Source organism: Corythoichthys intestinalis, chromosome 4, assembly GCF_030265065.1.
Source record: "Corythoichthys intestinalis isolate RoL2023-P3 chromosome 4, ASM3026506v1, whole genome shotgun sequence".
In the NCBI taxonomy this organism is placed as follows: Eukaryota; Metazoa; Chordata; class Actinopteri; order Syngnathiformes; family Syngnathidae; genus Corythoichthys; species Corythoichthys intestinalis.
In genome coordinates this window covers 57,625,407-57,648,133 of record NC_080398.1, presented here as the reverse complement: position 1 = coordinate 57,648,133, position 22,727 = coordinate 57,625,407, and the positions used below count along the sequence as shown (strand labels likewise).

General features: G+C 42.2%; 1 protein-coding gene across 2 annotated transcripts in view; it reads right to left on the bottom strand.

Moving 5' to 3' along the window:
• Positions 1–22,727, bottom strand: part of LOC130914511 (low-density lipoprotein receptor class A domain-containing protein 4-like) — a 450,713-nt gene that overhangs the window by 313,235 nt on the left and 114,751 nt on the right. The window contains exon 2 of one of the 2 annotated variants that reach the window (XM_057833769.1): positions 13,136–13,855. In XM_057833769.1, coding sequence (XP_057689752.1) covers positions 13,136–13,175 — 40 coding nt within the window. In that variant the 5' untranslated portion in view covers positions 13,176–13,855. Of the gene's footprint in view, positions 1–13,135; positions 13,924–22,727 lie in introns of those variants that run through there. The other variant, XM_057833770.1, reaches the window with a different exon arrangement.

The following is a 22,727-nucleotide window of genomic DNA, read 5'->3' as shown; positions in this document are numbered from 1 at the left end:
AGTACAGTGGTACCTCGACATACGATCGATTCAACACACGATCTTTTCGAGATCCGACGTAAAATTTGAACCGACATTTGTTTCTACATCCGATGACGTGCTCTAAATACGACGATCTATGACAGCAACACAGTTTGTTTTCCTGCAAGACGGACACATCGCAGATTTTGTTGTGAGAGAAATCAACATTGGCTCCTACGATGTGAGTGCAGGTAGTGAAAAAAAGGGAAAAAGGTGATGCTTACCGTTACCATTGACATGAAGATAGATATGATAGAAAAATATGAGCGTGGTGAGCGCATCCGTGATATGGCTTGCTCAACAATACAGCCGTTAGACGGTCTATGACGGTCCTCCTCCGTTCGCCAGTCTTTATAAGTTAAGGTGGCAATCAGTATTGTGGTAACATCACCAAAGAAATCGTCAGCTTCATCAGGTTTCTAATAGGGCTGTCAAATGATTAAAATTTTTAATCGAGTTAATTACAGCTTAAAAATTAATCGCAATTCAGACCATCTATTCAATATGCTATATTTTTCTGTAAATTATTGTTGGAATGGAAAGATAAGACACAAGACGGATACATACATTCAACATACGGTACATGAGTACATTATTAACATTCTGTTAAAGCGATCCATGGACAGAAAGACTTGTAGTTCTTAAAAAATAAATGTTAGTACAAGTTATAGAAATGTTATATTAAAATCCCTCAATGTTTTCGTTTTAATAAAATTTGTAAAATTTTCAATCAAAAAATAAACTAGTAGCTTGCCATTGTTGATGTCAATAATTACACCATGCTCACTCTTTGTGCTGAAACGCATAAAATCATTTGAACCCAAGCGCCAGCAGAGGGCGCCAAACACCAAAAAACAAGTAACAAGTGGACATTACACTGTGCTGTCATTTTAATCTGTTTGAGTGGGGCATGTGCGTTAAAGGCGTCAAATATTTTAACATGATTCATTTAGAAAATTATTTACTGCCCGTTAACGCGATAACTTTGATAGCCCTAGTTTCTAATCATTTATTCCATCAACTTGTGCCTAGGGTCCCCCGCAGCAAGTCAACAAGGTGAAAGTGAAACTAACTCAGCCTTAAAAAGGCTCACTATCTAGTCAGCCATGCGATGCGTTCAGGTACACTGCGTAAACACATTCGCCACATTAAAACCCGGTTTGTTACATTATTACAGCCGACATGGAGGGTCCAAGGACGGGGGATGCCCAGGACTTGAACTTGAGTGCAACGAGAAGAGCCATCATTGAATCAGCAGCCGTATATTTTTAAAGGTTCCACCCATGATATAGGACTCGATCGGATCTTTCCCAGATTGATATGTGGAATATATTTGTGGCGGATATATGGAACAATCAGTCTGGCATGCCAGTTTATAAACCATATATCATAATTTTGGAATACTTGCAACTCAGTCAAACATACTGTAGATCTTAAAAATCATTCTCCGAAATCAATACTACATGCCAGGCTTGTTAGAAATGAGAAATGAAGAAGTTCACTACTGTACTGACAGGAAAAGCGGGACATATAATGTGTTTGAAGCCTCAGGCTCAAAAGCAGGCAGGCAGAGGCAGCTCCACCTCTAATAACCCTGACCTGTCAGTCACTTAACGGATGGGTAAGGGCTCCACATGGAGACAGCTCAATATGGATTGACTTCGGTGGAAGACCACACCACAGGAGGCGGGTTACAAGAAGGGAGGAGGGGATGATAGACAGTTTAAGATAAATGGGGATGGGCAGAGAAAAGTGACCAGTGATGGAGAGGAAGACTGCAATCCAAGCAAGAAAGGCAAGACTTGATGGAAAGATTTTGGAACTCCAATTGAGACTCTGACTCTGCACAAAAAGCTACACAATTGACCACCGCTGTGCAAGTTAAGCGAAAATATGGGAGCAAAAATGATATGAAGTGGGAGCACTTCCCTAAAATGTATTTCAAGTCTGAAATACAGGAGATTTGTCTCATAATTCTCTTCTAAACGCTGATATAAAGCTGGACTTGTTAATTCTCACCTGAATTTCAGTCATTGAATGGTCTGTTTTTAAAGCCTTTCTCTTAGTATTACATTGAGTGGAAGACGGATTTTTTGGTGCGAACTCATTAGAGTAACACTAAACAACAATGCACACTTGGCCATATTCTCTTAATTTTCTAACTATAGACAAGTTTCCTGAGCAAAAATTGGGCAGCGCCATCTTTGATATTTTCTGCTCCGGACTTTAGGTTTAGACAGAACACCATGAAATGCGGTTGAAGTAGCGAAACTTTTAAACTGCCAAATCAAGCCAGAGGAACCCATGGAATCTCCAAAAATGGATTCAGTACAAAGTAGATGAGACTCGGGGACCTCCTGTGCTGTGCTTGGTTCTGTAAACTCCTGGAAGCGCCTATATACAGTGGGGCAAGTTCTCCCACTTGAAAATATTAGAGAGGCCTCTAATTGTCAACATGGGTAAACCTCAACCATGTGAGACAGAATGTGTGTGTGTGTGTGTGTGTGGGGGGGGGGGGGGGCAGAAAATCACATTGTTTGATTTTTAAAGAATTTGTTTGCAAATCATGGTGGAAAATAAGTATTTGGTCAATACCAAAAGTTCATCTCAATACTTTGTTATGTACCCTTTGTTGGCAATAATGGAGGCTAAACGTTTTCTGTAACTCTTCACAAGCTTTTCACAAACTGTTGCTGGTATTTTGGCCCATTCCTCCATGCAGATCTCCTCTAGAGAAATGATGTTTTGGGGCTGTTGTTGCGCAACACGGACTTTCAACTCCCTCCGCACATTTTCTATGGGGTTGGGATCTGGAGACTGGCTAGGCCACTCCAGGACCTTGAAATGCTTCTTACGAAGCTACTCCTTTTTTGCCCTGGCTGTCTGTTTGGGATCCTTGTCATGCTGAAAGATCCAGCCACATCTCATCTTCAATGCCCTTGCTGATGGAAGGAGATTTTCACTCAAAATCTCTCGATACATGGCCCCATTCATTCTTTCCTTTACACAGATCAGTCGTCCTGGTCCTTTTGCAGAAAAACAGCCCCAAAGCATGATGTTTCCATCCGCATGCTTCATAGTGGGTATGGTGTTTTTCTGATGCAATTCTCCAAACACGAGAAGCTGTGTTTTTACAAAAAAAGTTCTATTTTGGTTTCATCTGACCATAACACATCTCCCAGTCCTCCTCTGGATCATCCAAATGCTCTCTAGCGAACTGCAGACTGGCCTGGACATGTAGTAGCTTCAGCAGGGGGACACGTCTGGCAGTGCAGGATTTGAGTCCCTGGCGGCGCATTGTGTTACCGACGGTAGCCTTTGTTACTGTGGTCCCAGCTCTCTGTAGGTCATTCACTAGGTCCCCCCGTGTGGTTCTGGGATTTTTCCTCACCGTTCTTGTTATCATTTTGATGCCACAGGGTGAGATCTTGCATTGAGCCCCAGATCGAGGGAGATTATCAGTTGTCTTGTATGTCGTCCATTTTCTAATAATTGCTCCCACAGTTGACCTCTTTGACAGCCTGAAATCCTGCTTGTTGGTAGGTGACCAGATACTTATTTTCCACTCTAATTTGGAAATAAATTCTTTAAAAATCAAACAATGTGATTTTCTGTTTTTTTTTTCCCCCCACATTCTGTCTCTCATGGTTGAGGTTTACCCATGTTGACAATTACAGGCCTCTCTAATATTTTCAAGTAGGAGAACTTGCACAATTGCTGGTTGACTAAATACTTATTTGCCCCACTGTATGAAAAACTAAGAATATTATGGACATTTTTGTACTGTACGTGTGAAAGTGACGCCCATCTAATTTCCTTCACTTACTGATGTCCCAGCACCTCCAGATTGCAGTGCATTAACCACTAACCCTATTTATCTCTTATACGATCATTTGTCAGAAGTGTTGATTAATCTACAAAGTGTAGACATACATTTAGCCCATTCTGTAAATAAAAAAATTATAAAGAACAAAATAGGCATGCAGTTATTACAAGGAACATGAATCAAAATCCTTTAGGAGAAATTGGGTGCCTACTCGATGATCAATAAAAAAGCTAACAGCCTTTTACGCTAATAGTCAATGACCGTATAAAACCTGATCCTGGAGCAATTTTGAAGCCTGAGCCCAAGTTTGGAAATTGCAGCTCTATAGAACTTATAGAACAACCAAAACAAATATATGAATATGCATATAAAACATTTTCTTAATATTCTTAGATCTTTGTTGACATATTCACTGCTGAGTATTGGCACCCCTGCAATTCTGTCAGATAATGCTCAATTTCTCCCAGAAAATGATTGCAATTACAAATGCTTTGGTAGTAATATCTTCATTGATTTTTCTTGCAATGAAAAAAACACAAAAAACAATGGGAAAAAAATATATATATATCATTATCATTTTCCACAAAACTCCAAAAATGGACCAAACAAAGGTATTGGCACTCTTTGAAAAATCATGTGAAGCTTCTCTATTTTGTGTAATTAACAGCACCTGTTACTTACCTGTGGCACATAACAGATGGTGTCAATAACTTAGTCAAACTTGCAGCCAGTTAAAATGGATTAAAGTTGACTCAACCTCTGTCCTGTGTCCTTGTGTGTACCAGACTGAGCATGGAGGAAAGAAAGAAAACCAAAGAACTGTCTGAGGGCTTGAGAAGCAAAATTGTGCGGAAGCATAGGTAATCTCAAGGCTACAAGTCCATCTCCAAAGACCTGAATGTTCCTCTGTCTACCGTGTGCAGTGTCATCAATAAGCGTAAAGCCCAGGACACTGTGGCTAACCTCCCTATATGTGGACGAAAAAGAATAAATGACGAGAGATTTCAACGAAAGATTGTGCAGATGGGGGTAAAGAACCTCGACTAATATCCACACAAGTTCTAGCTGTCCTGCAGTATAAGGATACAACAGTGTCAACCCATACTATCCGTCGGCGTCTGAATGAAAAGGGACTCTTTGAAGACCCCACTTCTGACCCAGAGACATAAAAAAGCCAGGCTGTAATTTGCTAAAACTTACCTGAGAAAGCTAAAAACGTTTTGGAAGCATGTTCTCTGTTCAGATGAGACAAAAGTAGAGCTTTTTGAGAAAAGGTATCAACATAGAGTTTACAGGAAAAAAACGAGGCCTTCAAAGAAAAGAACATGGTCCCCACAGTCAAACATGGCGGAGGTTCCCTTATGTTTTGGGGTTGCTTTGCTACCTCTGGCACTGGACTGCTTGACCGTGTGCATGGCATTATGAAGTCTGAAGACTACCACCAAATTTTGCAGCATAATGTAGGGCCAAGTGTGTGGAAGCTGGGTCTCCCTCAGTGGTCATGGATCATTCATCAGGACAATGACCCAAAACACACTTCAAAAAGCACTAGAAAATGGTTTGAGAGAAACCACTGGAGACTTGTAAAGTGGCCACCAACGAGTCCAGACCTGAATCCCATAAAACACCTCTGGAGAGATCTGAAAATGGCAGTTTGGAGAAGGCACCCTTCACATCTCAGAGACCTGGAGCAGTTGGCCAAAGAAGAATGGTCTAAAATTCCAGAAGAGCATTGTAAGAAACTCATTGATGGATACCAGAAGCGGTTGTTCGCAGTTATTTTTGACTAAAGGTTGTGCTACCAAGTATTAGGCTGAGGGTGCCAATACTTTTGTCCAGCTCATTTTTGGAGTTTTGTGTAAAATGATAATTATTTAATTCTTTTTCATTCTCTTTTGTGTTTTTTCATTGCCAGCAAAATAAATGAAGATATTACTACCAAAGCATTTGTAATGGCAATCATCATCTGACAGAATTGCAGGGGTGCCAATACTTTTGGCCAGCAGGCAGTGTATTTGTGCATGCATGGTGTTGGGTGGCAAGAAAAACATGATGGGAAATGGAGAATACTATATAGTAAAGATGTCCTGATCACATATTTTTGCATCTGAGTCCGAGTCACCTGATTTTGATAATCTGCTGATACCGAGTCCCGATCAGATAGCTGTTATCTCTGTGCTAGCCAAAATAACTGGTGCTTCAGTTTATAAATAAGTACCTTTTCATAGTAGCAGTCAGCTTACAACTACACTACAACGAGAATGCCCGGTTTTTGTACTAGCCAAAATAAGTGGTACTTGATTTTGTAAATCTGTACTTTTAACAGCTACATTCGCCTTTTGGCCATACTACCCTGAGAATGTCCAATTTTTGTGCTTTCCAAAACAGCTGCTACTTAATTTTTTTAAGTGTATGATGTGCGTGGTGGATAACCTTTGAAAGCCGGTTATCCCATTGGCCCAGTGGTATATACTGTAGAATGTTAGAAACTGTGGTTTAAAGAAATGGATCTTACCTGGTGAGTGTTGTGTTATTTAGGCTACAGTGTCACAGTTGTTGAACAAATGCTGTCGACCCCAAAGTGACAATCCAGGGAAAGTTCATTCTTTTTAATAAAAAGAGGCACATGTATTCCTTCCCTTTGCTCCAACTACAGTCCTCTCTTAAACAGCAGGCACATATTAGATTGATCGATGAAGGGCGGTGCGTTTTCAGCAGATTTCAGCAGCGAGAGAAGGTCTGTATCCTTCACTACTTTGGAGCATCATTTTATAACAATATTTATTCTTTCAAATTTGGTAGACTGATTAATAACACTTATGTTTTGTGAGTTAAATGTATAAAACTTTTTTTTTCACTTTAGAGGGTCTTTAAGTTTTAACCAGGGTCCTCACACAGCAACATACTCAATTTGTCATAGTGTCCAATTTATTGAAAACAAGGTAACAAATTAGGATAGGTCATGGTAACCTCAATTGAAAACAATATAATCATGGCAGACTGAATGAGGTTGAGGCTTCTCATCTCACACATCTCCAAATTTCCAGACTAATAATACCTCAAGATGATGTTCTCTGTAGTTTGTTGGAATAGGACTGAATAATCTTACAAGAAAGAATAACATCACCTACAGTACATTCCACATTTATTAGACTTGAATTTTTGCAGTTATTTCACTCGTGTTAATTCAGTCCGAAACTTGATAATATAATTGGTGATAATTACTTAGGCTTAGAGGAAATTACCAGGTGCTTTTGATATACAGTAGGGCAAAAAGTATTCAGTCAGCCACAAACTGTGCAAGGTTTCCCACTTAAAAAGATGAGAGAGGCCTTTAATTTTCAACATAAGTATGCCTCAGCTATGAGGGACAGAATGGGGAGGGGGGGGGGGGTCCAGAAAATCACTTTGTCTGATTTTTTAAAGAATTTATTTGCAAATTGTGGTGGAAAATAATTATTTGGTCAAGAACGAAAGTTCATCAGAATACTTTGTTATATTCTCTTTGTAGGCAATGACAGAGGTCAAAACACTTTTCTTCACAAGGTTTTCACACACTGTTGCTGGTATTTTGGTCCATTCCTACATCCTGATCTCCGAGAGAGATTTTTTTTTTTTTTTTTTTGGGGGGGGGGGGGGGGTGTTGTGGGGTAACACAGACTTTCAACTGCATCCAAAGATTTTTTTATGGGGTTGAAATCTGACGACCTTGAAATGCTTCTTACGAAGCCAGTCCTTTGTTTCCCAGGCAATGTGTTTGGGATCATTGTCATGCTGAAAGACATAGCCACGCTTCATCTTCAATGCCCCTGCTGATGGAATGAGGTTTTGACTCAAAATCTCTCGATACATGACCCCATTCATTCTTTCCTTTACACAGATCAGTCGTCCTGGTCCCTTTGCAGAAAAACAGCCCCAAAGTATGATGTTTCCACCGCCATGCTTCACAGTGGATATAGTGCAATTGAGTATTCTTTTTCCTCCAAACACGAGAACCTTTGTTTCTACCAAAAAGTTCTATTTTGGTTTCATCTGACCATAGCACATTCTCCCAGTCCTCTTCTGGATCATCCAAATATGGATGAACCAGCTCGTAAGACAAGAAAAACTGTTGCCCACTGACGCCATCCACCATAATGGGAGACACAAACAGGTGAATACGCTGGATGGATAAAAGCGTCTTTGAAAGGACCACAGTATTCATTTTGCGTGCTGTGTGGATTGAACATTAACGTTTCAGCATCAGGATTCTACGATCTCAGAAAGCACTTGAAGACAAAAGGTCATAAAGATGCAGTCTGCAGAACGATAAGCTACAAGCCTATCAGTGAACATTTTTTACCGCAAAACAAAACCACGTACTCATCGGATGCTGTGATCAAAGCGGATATTTTATTCTGCCAATTTGTTGCCGAACATAATTTGCCTTCAACTATTGCGGATCACTTCTCAGAATTGGCAAAAGAAATGTTCCCTGACTCAAAGATTGCATCAGTAAGTTAATTTTATCAATTGACCTTTTTAATTTCGTTAACCAAAATCTTGTTATGCGCTGTAATCTTACTCAAGCTTATGAAAGCGCACGAAAAACGCATAAATATAGTTTCTTGGATTTCTTTTGATAGTTTTAAAATATTTTTTCTGGAGAAATTTGCCTGTCGTCGAACGAACAAAGAGCCAAAGAAACTGTTGGACTACAACCATTTTGTGTCATTGAATAGGATAAAAAGCAACTGAAAGAGGAATGGGACGATTATCAATTCATGTTGATAGATATGAATACAGAAAATGAGTCTGGGGACTGTGATAATTACTGGACCAGTATTTTGAAGGATTATATACCTCTAGGACACATCAGGTTCCCAAAGATGAAAGTGTTGTTTTCAACTCTGCTCTGTCTGCCACACAGCAATGCAGACAGTGAATGTGCATTTCATATGTCAGAAAAATCAACACAGAGTATAGGAAATCTTTGGGAGTGGACACACTAACGAACTACCTTCAAGTCAAACTGAATTGCGAGCTGAAGTGCAGCCATCAAAAGACATGATAGAAATTGCCAAAAGTGCTACATACAATTATAACAAAAGTCACTGTTAAATTTTAGTAATCATAATGAAGCTGAAGATTTTGATTGTTATTTGATTGCGCTAGGTAATAAATGACAATATTAACAATAAATTAATATTAAAAAAAAAAAAAATTCGAGTTTTATTTTTGTTTCATATTGCACGCTATATAAAACGTTGTAAGATTAATCAACATTTTGTAAGGGCATACGTCACTATTTGTAAGATTGCCAACGGCCTCGGTTTGACAGGTATGCTCAAAATCTCACGATACCTGGTCCCCTTTACCCTTTCCTTTACACAGATCAGGCGTCCAGGTCCCTTTGCAGAAAAACAGCCGTAAATCATAATGTTTCCACCTCCTTACTTCACAGTGGTGGTGTTCTTTGGATGCAACTCAGCATTATTTCTCCTCCATTCTCCTCCAAGCACAAGAAGCTGCGTTTCTACCAAAAAGTTACATTTTTGGTTTCGTATGACATTCTCCCAGTCCTCATTTGAATCATCCAAATGCTCTCTAGCAAACTTCAAACATCGCGATTCGACACATGACGATTCGATTACGATTCATTAACGTTCTAAAACGATGATTTTCCCTAATAACTTTACGACAGCCGCTCGTAGCGGAACGAAATTCAAGACACGTCAGTACAGAAATCTGTGAAAACAAAGAATATCGGTTAAAAGAAGTCTTATTTCTAAAGACACTTTGTTTCCAGAAAATGTGGAATTCATTCCACCTGTGTAAATTTTATTGTATTGTTGAGAGAAATAAGTACTGCCTTTAAAACTGTTAGGTTTTTGCACTTTCTTGTAAAAAGATAAAAATACAAAAGCAGCTTAAGGGCCGATTTTTGTTGTGTGGGTATGTTTCCATTTTTCCTGTTGAATCATTAGGATATTTTAAATAAAGAATGGACAAAAATTTGTTTGGCTACTTTATTCATTAGTAATGCATCGATAATCGTGGTAATCACAATAACCGTGATCATCGTCAATACCGTGATCATCGTTAAATAATCAAATCTTAGCACCCTGAATTGTAATCGAATCTAATCGTGGAGTGCCTAAGATGGCACACCCCTAATGTATACTGACTTAAGCAGGGGGACCCATCTGGCAGTGCAGGATTTCAGTCCTTGGTGGTGTAGTGTATTATTGATAGTAGCCTTTGTTACTTTGGTCCCAGCTCTCTGCAGGTCATTCACGAGGTCGCCCCATGTGGTTCTGGAAATATTGCTCACTGTTCTTGTGATCATTTTGACCCCACAGGATGAGATCTTGCATGGAGCCCCAGATCGAGGGAGATAATTAGTAGTCTTGTACATTTTACATTATCTAATAATTGCTCCCACAGTTTATTTCTTCACACCAAGCTGCTTACTTTTTGCAGATTCAGTCTTCCCATCCAGGTGGGGATCTACAATTTTGTTTCAAGTGTCCTTTGACAGCTGTTTGGTCTTGGCCATAGTGGAGTTTGGAATGTGACTGTTTCAGGTTGTGTACAGGTGCCATTTACGTATACTGAGAATTAATTCAAACACGTACCATTAATACAGGTAACGAGTGGAGGACAGAGTAGCCTGTTAAAGTAGTTACAGCTCTGTGAGAGCCAGAAATCTTGCCTGTTTGTAGGTGACCAATTTGACCAAATACTTATTTTCCACCATAATTTGCAAATTAATTCTTTAAAAATCAGACAAAGTTATTTTTTGGATGTTTTTTCCTCATTCTGTCTCTCATAGTTGAGGTTAGGGGTGTGACAAAATATCGAAATGGTTATATATCGTGATACTTTGTATCCCAAAAGGTTATCGATATGCTCCTGTCAAGAATCGAGATGTCGTTTTATAAAGGTGTCAATGTTTAAAAAAAAAAAAAAAAAAAAAAAAAAAAAAGAACCATCAAGTTGCTACCAAAATCTTCCACCATAATAGTGTCTCAATCCATTTAGCCTGGGAACGTTCGTTCATTCAAAACCAGAGCATTCACAGTCATTCGGGGTCCAATTTTCGGGGCATTTACAGGTCACTTGCTGTTCATTTTAAGGCATTTACAGGTCATTTCCTGTTGAGTTTGAGTTACTACCTATTCATTTGGATGATTCCCAGGTCACTTCCTGTTCTGTATCTCAAAATAAACAGGAGTGACCCATAAAATACCCCAAAATCAACAGGAAGTTACTGAAAATCAACGGGTAAATGACCTTAAATGGCCCAAAATTACCTCATTGCCTGGCATTGGGTGCCACTGACGGCCATAGACGTTCAAATGGATTGGACGTCTACTAGTGACAAACTCATTCCAATTCACAGCAGAAGCTTGTTTTTCTGTTTATTAGTTCTTTGTAGAATATCCTAGAATGAGTTTCTGACCAATGTATCAATAATCGTTGTATCGCCATATCGTCTGATCATTGTTATCGTGAGCTTTGTATCGCAAATCGTATCGTATCGTGATGTACCAAGAGGTTCCCACTCCTAGTTGAGGTATACCAATGATGACAATTACAGGCCTCTCTCGTCTTTGTAAGTGGGAGAATCTGTGAAATTGGTGGATGACTAAATACTTTTTTACCCCACTGTATCATGAGGGGCGCCTATTGGTCGTTGTTATATAAATGACATGTTAGTATTATACATAAAAATGTTGAATGAATTTTGTGCTTTTCCTTCCCCTTAATTGTAAGAGATTTATCATACCAATGACAATATGTCATAACTCACTGAGCAAACATTCTATATCAATATGAATGAAAGTCATTTACACAGTTTAATGATGAGACTCAACAGGAGATTTATATGTAGCTCAGGAAGATAAAGCTAAACAGCTGGGCTTCCAGAGAGGAATATCTTATCGTTAGTCTTTCTATCCATAGCACAACACATTTACATAAGAGTAGAAACTCAAAGAATAACAGCAACAGTAAGAAATACAGTATATTGGAAAGGGGGTGTGGGTGCTTCCTTAGCAGTTTTATCAGACCCGGGCAACATTCAAGATAGAAATTGATAGAAAAATGTAAATGTTTTCAGACACACAGTGATGACATTAATCAGAATTCACATTCAAACACAACACTATTGGTCTAAAGGTTTAATAATATTCCCAGGTTATTCATTTTGCATCTAATTCTAATCCTCTTTACAACTTTACATTTTTATCTGTACTCTGTTTTGTTACCCATGACTAACATTTAGGCTACGTTCACACTGTAGGCCAAATCCATTGTCTTTTCCCATATCTCACACCCACCTAAGTTTTTTTCATGCCGCATGACCAGTCCAATTCAGATTTCTTTTTAAAAATACAAGCTGGGCTCATTCGTATGTGGATATGATTTACTTATATTTATAATATAGTTTTGAAATGAACTATCCAACACCTTTCCTCTATGAACACACATCTGTAGGTACCCGACCTTTCAACAGGTGAAAAATGTCAGCACAGTCCAAAGAAACAAAGAACAAACGTGAACGAGCAATGGTGGACAAAGGCATAGAAAATACCATTACCAAAATACCAAGTTAAGAAAATATGTAATTGAATATCCTAAAAATTGCTGCAATAGCATGACGGCATGGAGACCCCCCGCACAATTATACCCACTCGTCCCCAATTATTGTTTGGGACCAGCAATCTGTCAACATGATTAGGTCCTAGTCATGTTAAAGGAGCTACTGTATGAAATACTACAGAAAATGACTTTAAAAGTATAGCAGACCATGATTTTGGACACAGATTTTTGCAGTCTGCTATCATGCTATCCAATATTCCCTCTATTTTTTCATGTGTCTGAGCAGACACACAAGCTCCATGCTAAAACTGAGGACCACTGTGAGCAACATCAGATGTGTACCAAAACCTTAGATCATAGCAAGTTACATGACTTGTTAAAAGAATGAAATTACAGCAGCAATTTGCATTAGTTTGCTTTTAATATAATTGATTTGGCCCACTTAAAAAGAAAAAGACAAAAGTTTCATTGTTCATGAGATGTGCACTATGTATCGTCATCTGCGCTTTGCCAAATTGTTGTATATAGTTCAATTGTCTCAAAATATGATTTTAATTCACATAATAATGCTATTTAAGATTTTTTATGGTGTCACAGGCCCTTTAAATCAGCTGTGCTACAGCTGTTTTAATATACATGTATTTGATACACACAAGCACAACACAGACAGACACACCTAATATTGATATAAACAGTGTTTACCTTTGAATGAGTTTGTGTCCGGTGAATCAGTTTCCTGCATAGTGCTCCTTCCAGCACTCTGACAGCTGCCGCCAATGCGATGGCCAACAGGGCAAACTCAACCAGCGAGACTCAATGCAAGTGAGGCAAGGGAAGGCGCATCTCCAACCAGACTGGCTGCCATCTTTCGTCATCAGCTGCCTACGCATGTGAAAGCAAATCGCAATTCTTCTGGCGCCGCGAGATGAGCTACAACACTGTGAAGGTTCGGTTGCCTTTGGAGGGTTGCGCTACCACTCTGTCAAGAAGTTACAAAGTAATTGTCGAAGAGGGCGGCATGCAGATGAGTGTTGTCTTTTGTTGGGTTTGAGCCAATGACTTGAGTTTGGAGTCTGAGCCAAAGAGGTTGGATGAAGGTTAAGGATGTTTGAGAGTATGACGTGGCTGAACTGCAGTCCATCCTCTTAGCGGCAAGCAGAGAGTCATGGCTAGTAGCTGGAATTTTTGGCACACCTCTTAATCTGTCTGTCTGTAGACGAGCATCTTATCCTATTTCCGGCAGACTCTTGTCTCGTGCGTCTGCCTCCGTCTTCTTGGCCACTTTCACAGTCTAATCAACGTGCGGCCTTGTCCTTTTCCAATTTGGGCAATTTGCCTTGCTCGCTCTGTCACTCTCCCTGTCCTTTTGTGTCATTTGTTCTGTTGGCGCAGTCTCAAATGCTCAAACTGGTACCACTACAGCTGGAGAGGACAATAAGAGAAGAGAAGAAAAATCTCAGTGAAACAACAGGTGAAATGAAAACATCCCCAAGACTTAACTGCTGCCTCCAAAATAACTATCATCCATAACCACCCACTCCTCAGCCCCTTTTCATACACAACAGACGACGAGCTATAGTGTGTCTCCGATTGAATGTGAGGTGGGTGGCAGCCTGGCATGGCCCCCTTTAGTTCCCCTCACCCACAAGGTTCTTACATGAAAGGAAAAAGTTTCTCTGAAAGCCAAGCGCCGCCTGTGACCCTGTTTCATAGAAAAGAGGAGAGATAGAGCACCATGTGCCACTTTGAAGTCAGACTGATAAACAGGGCCAGTGGAGGAGGCTGAGTAAAAACAAAACTTTATTTACATTTCAAAAGTACTTAGTACTGGTCTTTGGGATCCTGGTAAGAAATGAAATACCAGGGAAGAAATTGAGTTGGGGGATCAGAAAATGAGCGATTTTGTTGAGGGTGCAACCTTATTTCAGTTTTTATTGCTAGAAGAGCTTACAAGTGAAAAATAAGAGAAAAAAAGAAATCACAAAAAAATGTCAATTTAGTTGGTAGTTGGTTGCTTAGCCAAAACATAGCAAACAACTACCCCAAAAAGAAGAAGAAAACAAAAGTAAACAAAAGCCTTTAAAAAAAGGCAGTTATTGCGAAGGGGATATATGTCACGGGGGCGGAAATCAAGACATCGAATATGCATTGTGAGTTTGAAAGTGAAAAGTAGAGGTAACAAAGATGGCAGGAGAAAAGGACAGACGATGTTGGTGCAAAAAGCAGACAGATGATAAACAAACACACCCTGTCTGTGCTTTGGAAAATCTCTACAGATCTGTGCTCTGCTTTCATCAGACCTTATCACAACACGGATACACATGACAGCCTTTACTCAGACAAATGGAACTGCGAAAGAACATGCTGAACTCCAGTAAAGCAGAGTTATAGGAATTTGAAAAGTTTTAGCTATTATTACACCGTTGTCAGTCCCCCAGACATGAGTAGAATGTTTAAACAAATGTGTGTCTAAAATACAATATACATATATACAGGGGGGCAAATAAATATTTAGTCAACCACCAATTGTGCAAGTTCTCCTACTTGAAAAGATTAGAGAGGCCTGTAATTGTCAACATGGGTAAACCTCAACCATTAGAGACAGAATGGGGGGGGCGAGACAGAAAATCCCATTGTTTGATTTTAAAAGAATTTATTTACAAATTAGAGTGGAAAATAAATATTTGGTCACCTACAAACAAGCAAGATTTCTGGCTGTCAAAGAGGTCTAACTTCTTCTAACGGGGTCTAACGAGACTCCACTCGTTACCTGTATTAATGGCACCTTTTTTTAACGGATCATCAGTATAAAACACACCTGTCCACAAGCTCAGTCAGTCACACTCCAAACTCCACTATGGCCAAGACCAAAGAGCTGTCGAACGACACCAGAGACAAAATTGTAGACCTGCACCAGGCTGGGAAGACTGAGTCTGCAATAGGTAAAACGCTTGGTGTAAAGAAATCAACTGTGGGAGCAATTATTAGAAAATGGAAGACATACAAGACCACTGATAATCTCCCTCGATCTGGGGCTCCATGCAAGATCTCACCCCGTGGCGTCAAAATGATAACAAGAACGGTGAGCAAAAATCCCAGAATCACACGGAGGGACCTAGTGAATGACCTACAGAGAACTGGGACCACAGTAACAAAGGCTACTATCAGTAACACAATGCGCCGCCAGAGATTCAAATCCTACACTGCCAGACATGTCCCCATGCTGAAGCCAGTACACGTCCAGGCCCGTCTGCGGTTCGCTAAAGAGCATTTGGATGATCCAGAGGAGGACTGGCAGAATGTGTTATGGTCAGATGAAATAAAAAAAGAACTTTTTGGTAGAAAAACAGCTTCTCGTGTTTGGAGGACAACGAATACTGAATTGCATTCGAAGAACACCATGTCCACTGTGAAGCATGGGGGTGGAAACATCATGCTTTGGGGCTGTTTTTCTGCAAAGGGACCAGGACGACCGATCTGTGTAAAGGAAAAAATAAATGGGGCCATGTATCGAGAGATTTTGAGTGAAAATCTCCTTCCATCAGCAAGACATAGAGTTCATTTATTTTCCCCTTAAAATAACTCAAAATATTAATTAATATCTAAACCCCTGGCAACAAAAGTGAGTACACAGCATGAGAACTACATACAACCCTAATTGTCCAAATTGAGTACTACTTGTCATTTTCCCTTCATGATTATCATGTGACTCATTGCAGGAGTGCTGTCAGCATTGCGGCAGAGAAGGAAGAGGTGGGGGGGGATTCCCACCACCATGCTTGACTGTTGGCGTGACACACTTATCTTTGTACTGCTCACCTGGTCGCCGCCACACATGCTTGAGACCATCGGAACTAAAGAAAACTTTGTCTCATCAGACCATAGGACATGGTTCCAGTAATCCATGTGCTTTGTTGACATGTCTTCAGCAAACTGTTTGCGGGCTTTAAGGTGTACCGTGTTCAGAAGAGGCGTCCTCCTGGGGTGACAGCTATGCACACCAATTTGATGTAGAGTAAGGCGTATGGTCTGAGCACTAACAGGCTTACCCCCCAACTCTTCAATCTCTGCCGCAATGCTGACAGCACTCCTGTAACGAGTCACATGACAATCATGGAGGGAAAATGACAAGCAGTACTCAATTTGGACATTAAGGCATGTACGTAGTTCCCATGCGGTGTACTCATTTTGTTGCCAGGGGTTTAGATATTAATGGCTATATTTTGAGTTATTTTGAGGGGAAAAATACATTAACTCTATTATATAAGCTACACACAGACTGCTTTTCATTGTGTAAAAGTGTCATTTTGTCAGTGTTGTCCCATAAAAAGATATAAAATACCGTATCTGCGGAAATGCGAGGGGTGTACTTAATTTTGTGATACACTGTATATATTGTGCAGTACTTCTCAATTATTTTCTGTTATGCCTCCACCCAACCCCAATAGCAGCTGACTCCGTAACAGATCCAGCCTCAGCTCGGCAGATCCGCATACCAATCACACCCGCTGAACGTCAGTGCACCAAATGCGGCCCGTATCATCAAGCTGACAGTCACAATGATGGATTAGGCACTGGCCTGGGATGGACTGTGCACACCAGACACGCTAAAAACTTGAAATTTGACATTCGGCGTCTGACGTCACAACAGCGTGCAGCCTGATGGCGGGCATCCGCATTGACTCTCGTCATTGACAGCAATGGCAACGAAGATGGAACATGTGTATTTGCAGCTGCAGCTAATCAATATTGAACAGAAAAAAGGTTGCTAAAACAAATGTTGAAGCGTAGGCGACACATAAAACGTTTGGAAATGTTTGAAAACAGCGGTGTTGTGCTGAAGCGGAAACGTTCTGAGCGGACCAATCACAGTCCTTAGACGTTCACGTCACGCACGTTGACGTGACGCATAGTCAGGATTTTTTGGGGAGGTTCATGTCAGAATCGGCCTTAAACAGGAGAACGCACAGGATTCAGGACACATCATCCTGCCGCACGGACATTTTATGGTAAGTGCTTAATTCAAAGTCATAATTGCATTTTGAAGTCATTCCTTGACTGCTAAACAAGTTATTCAATCACGCGTTAATAAAATGGCCTTTGTATTCAGGTGATATGCCATGTCTGCAAGTTAAATAATTCAAAATTTGTTGCATGACAACATATGGAGGGAGAAAGCATTTACTCTCTGTTGCTGTAAATCACAGGTGTCAAACCGATTCCAGAAAGGGCCAAGTGGGTGCAGGTTTGCTTTCCAACCAATGAAGAGGACACCTTTTCACCAATTAGATCTTTTACACGTGTAATCAGTTAAACTTTGTCAGGTGCTGCTTGTTTCAGCAGGAAGTTCATTGTTTAAACTCTCTGTGTTGTATCAGTTGGAACAAAATCCAGCACCCACTTGGCCCTTTCTGGAATCGGTTTGACACCTGTGCTGTAAATGTTTCGATGTTTGAATAACATTATTCAAACTGAGCCCCTCCTCCTTATGTTTGTGTATTTCTGCCTTGATTGCACTGATGGGTGAGCCTGGAACCAGGTGCCGCTGATCATCGTCAGCAACTTACTTGTACAAGTCCTTGGCCTTACATCATTGCCAGATCAACAACTCACCTACAGGTATGTGACTTTCAGCTGACAAAGCATCTTGAAATCCTGATACTGAACTCATTTTTGTGTTTTTCCCCCCTAGACCCTGTACTGCTACTATTACTGCAAAACACCTGCCTAACCGTTCACCTGTTCTATCACCCAACTGCCCATCAGATTTTTCGGACACTATCTACCACTCCCTCTCATCGTCAGTGAATTAGGTCCTCCGTTACCTAAGAACCTTAACAATTTCTACAATGGTCTTTAATGTGGAGTTCCTTATTCCAATTAAAATATTTTGTAAAAAAAAAAATAATAATGCTGGATTTTTGCTGTATGTTGCATTAATATGTTGGCATTAATAAATGGCATGAAAAAAAGTGTTGTCATTATGCTTTTGATAAACAAATTTGCAATATAAAAACATTGAAGTATGATATATGAACATAATGGACCCCAAATTTAATACTGAAAACGGTTTTGATTCAAATCTGGCCCATTTTGGGTAACGTGTGCCATATCCGGGCCATATGTAGTGTCTGCTACTTTGGACCAGTTCTAGCACGAAACTGTTCCAGCAAGTGGATCCATACTTTTTTGGGGTCTAATGTCTTTAAGTGATGTCCTAATTGATTTGGTGTCCTGCTGCAAACATTTTAGACACAGTAAACAGACTGGTCTTTCCTTGTCTCCTGCTGTATTAAAAGTCACAGCCAAAAGCTACATATGCATTTGCTTTGTCTGCATATGTCCTCATCTTAGCTCTTCATATCTCCAGCACTCTTTGCTGTGTGCTCATATTTTGTTCAAAAATACTGCACACATGAAATATTTCACCCATTTATGGCATGTAATTTGGATGATAATGGGCCCATTTTTCAAATCCTAGAAGCTTGAGTTCAAAATGACAACATTTACTTCAATCTTAGAAAAGGACTTTGGACACATTGCCCTAAAGTCTAAATTATTATTATTTTTGCCCAGGTAAGTTGCTTCTGATGTTGTCTTTGTTTCAGAAGTGGCTTGATGTGAGGACTTTGACCTTTGAAGCCAATGTCTCATGTGGGTAGTGTCTCCTGATGTATAAATGCAATGGCTTGAACCTCACTTTGCTCCTTGTGAAGCTCCTTGTGCAAGTCATCAAACTTGCAACTACAGTATAGTTCCAGTACCTTTGATTAAAATCCAATCATCTCCTAGAAACATGTTTCCAACCAGACAGAAAAGTTCACTTCGTGTACAAGTCAGTTCATTCTGTGGCTGTGTTTATTTCACAAGTCACCCGAGGGTGAATAACTATGGCTAGCTACGAGTACAATTTACATAGCCGCTCTGTGAGTGCGTTTATGTAATTGTGTTGTGGGTGAGCTGAGGGCAGCGTGCTGACATGACATGCAAATCCAGCTTGTGATTGTGGAATCTGACCTTAGGGTAGATGTTTTTGAATGTTTGTCCTAGTCATTTGAGGACATTTCGGTCTCTTCCCAAAGTCTGGATTATTTTAGCTGTTACACATGATGTAATCAGTCCATATGGGATTTCAGTACAACACAAACTCCAACAGGAAACATTATTTTTACTCTGGTGAACTGGTTTTAGTTAGAATGTTACAGCATTTTACCTTTTAAGGTTCAGAACAGTAAGCCAGATATGCTATCCAGTTGTCCAGCAGGCCGCCATAAATTATAAATAGCACAAATAGCTCAGCAGGAACTATTAAGTATTCATAAAATAAATGACAGTTTGCAGACACAGCATTGTGGATTTAAAGAACTGAGCAGATTATTTTTCCAGTTGTGTCACATTATCCTATTTGTGTGGATCCAATTAAAAGATGGCATTGGTCAATCAGGCCCACCAGACTGTTTTCTGTTTATTGTATCAATGGGGCCCAAATTGACCAAAGGTGTGAGTGGTTGTCTGCCTAAAAATGTGTCATGCTGGAATAGGTTTCAGCCTGTCTACTCTTCTTAGACAAAACAGGCAGTAGCCTATAGATGATGAATGTGTATTGAAAAGCTATCATTTAGGTATCCAGGGAAGTTGTATGCATCCATTTGCAGCTGAAAACTGGACCTGTTTAAATCTGAACTGCTTTATACACTCCCAGCAGCATGTAATAAATAATTTTTCTTCCTTCAAAGTTTAGTCGGTCAATAGGTTTAATCTACAAAGAAACCCATAGACAATTTGGTTGCCAGCTGCTGGGGAACGTATGCCATTTTTCTGGGACACCCTATATATTAATTACCAGACTCGGAACAATTAAGGAACTATGCTTAAATAATACACTTCACTGGTCCTTGGCATACATCTAAGGGTATTTGATGAACCACTTCTTCTGTCAGCTTCACAGGTGGAGTTTGTTGACGTCCTGCCCTGTGTCGTCCCGTCGCCGGTCCTGGCCCCGGGGTTTTCAGCTAGGGCTTGTCTGGTGCGTCTGGCTGTGCAGGGGTCGCGCTGGTCTCGTGGGTGGGTGGGGGTGCTGCGTGGTCCGGGGCCGCGGCCCTTCCCCGGCCGGCCGGGGTGGGGTGGAGTGGGGGCTGGGGGGTGTATGCGGCGGCCATAGTTCACTGCCGGGGTCAGCCCGGCCAGAGCCGCGTCTCCTTGTACCGGGTAATGGGGAGGTGCCCCCTGGTGTCATACCGCACGCCCCTCTTGGCCCGGTGGTGGGTAGGAGAGGGGTGCGCTTCCGTCCCCTTGGTCTGTCTGTCTCCGGCCGTCTCTCTTGACAGCGGCGGCTGCCGCTGCCCTCCTGCCAGCAGGGTCGTCGACAGGGCCCGCAGGGCCTTGCTGTCCCTTGCCGGTGGGGTGGACGTCTCCTGGGCTTCGCGTAGCGCCTGCTCGGGGTGCTGGGTGGGTGCTTGGGCGGCGAGGGGAGAGGTGGGCGGTTGCGGGTGCGCTGTTTGGTGGTCTGGGGCAGGGGTTGATCGGGGCCCTGGCGCTTCTCCCGCCCTGCGGCCGGTGGTTCCGGTGGACAGGGCTACACCCGCGGGAGCCTGCCTCTTAACTCACGCAATTCTCACTTCGGCACTGTAAATATCTTTCACCCTGGCACTTACATACTCATACATTTCTCCGGGAAGAGTTGGGACGGGGCCATACAGTCCGGCCCGGCTCCCCCCTGTTTTTAATGCATCACACACCTAGGTTGTGGGATGGTTGGGACCTGTCGGGGGGGCTGCCTCACGGTTACCTTGCCACCGCAGGCCCCGCCATCCCTGCACCTTGGAGAGCTCCGGCAAAGGGAGGTGGGACGGGCGGCTAGGTAGAAATTCCATTCTGCGGTCCCACTGCCCCAAGCCAAGCTCTCCTATTTTAATGCATACATTGACTTACCCTCCCTTCACAATCCCATCATGGTGCTGCTTAATGGCTGCCAGCCGGGAACGTGGCAGCCACAGTAATAGGGTGGTAGGTGGGTCCCACACTTTTTCCCTATGGCGTGGCCTCCCTTCTGCCTGGGCTGCCGGCCGCTGGAGTGGGGGGAGGTCGGGGCTCCGATCTTGCGTTGCCCAGTGGCGGCTCCTCAGTGTTCTCCTGCCTCCGCCTTCCCCTCTCTTCTCTGACTGGATATCCGCCCTGTGCTCAGTCGCGGGTCACTAGCTGGGCGCCGGTGTATTCGGCTGGGTGTTGCCTACTCCGGCGGGGGACCCTGCCCTGCCCTGGGCTTGGTGGGCCGTTGGGGGTACCGTGGCATGCTGTACCAGTTGGGGGGCTGCGGCTGTGGCTTGTGGGCCGGGTGGGCAGACGGGGGTGGAGGTGGGCGTGGGGTTGGTGGTGCGTCCCCTCTTGCCATCCCTGAAGGCCGGTTGATGTGTGCCTGGGGGACAACCCTGAATCCCAGAGGGGTGGGGCGATGGCTCCTTTGAAGCTGATGTTTGGTTTATCATCTAACATTTCTTTATTTTACAAAATTAACTCCATGAGTTATTGGAAATAGAGAATTACAATAATACATTGAAACACCTGAAATTTAAAACACAACTTTCTTTGATTTCTTTGTTCAATGCTGACACTTGATGTACAATCAATCATAATTTACCCCTTACTGCATGTGTAACGGGTGCACGCGAGTCCATGTGGAGCGTGGAAACCTCCCTGCCGATTCCTTCATGTAAGGACGCTAGCGGCTACGCCGTTGGCTCGAGCTTATTGGTGTAGTGGTTACCGATCTTGCCTGCCGAGTGGAAGCGTCGTTGGCGCGCGGGTTCGCGTCCCGGCCTAGTCAGAGGTGGGAGCGGAACGCGGGGCGGCGCTGACACAGGGGTTACAATGGTGCCGTGACCCGGATCGGCAGCGAAGGTTTCGGGGGGTGAGTGTAACGGGTACACGCGAGTCCATGTGGAGCGTGGAAACCTCCCTGCCGATTCCTTCATGTAAGGACGCTAGCGGCTGCGCCGTTGGCTCGAGCTTATTGGTGTAGTGGTTACCGATCTTGCCTGCCGAGTGGAAGCGTCGTTGGCGCGCGGGTTCGCGTGCCGGCCTAGTCAGAGGTGGGAGCGGAACGCGGGGCGGCGCTGACACAGGGGTTACAATGGTGCCGTGACCCGGATCGGCAGCGAAGGTTTCGGGGGGTGAGTGTAACGGGTGCACGCGAGTCCATGTGGAGCGTGGAAACCTCCCTGCCGATTCCTTCATGTAAGGACGCTAGCGGCTACGCCGTTGGCTCGAGCTTATTGGTGTAGTGGTTACCGATCTT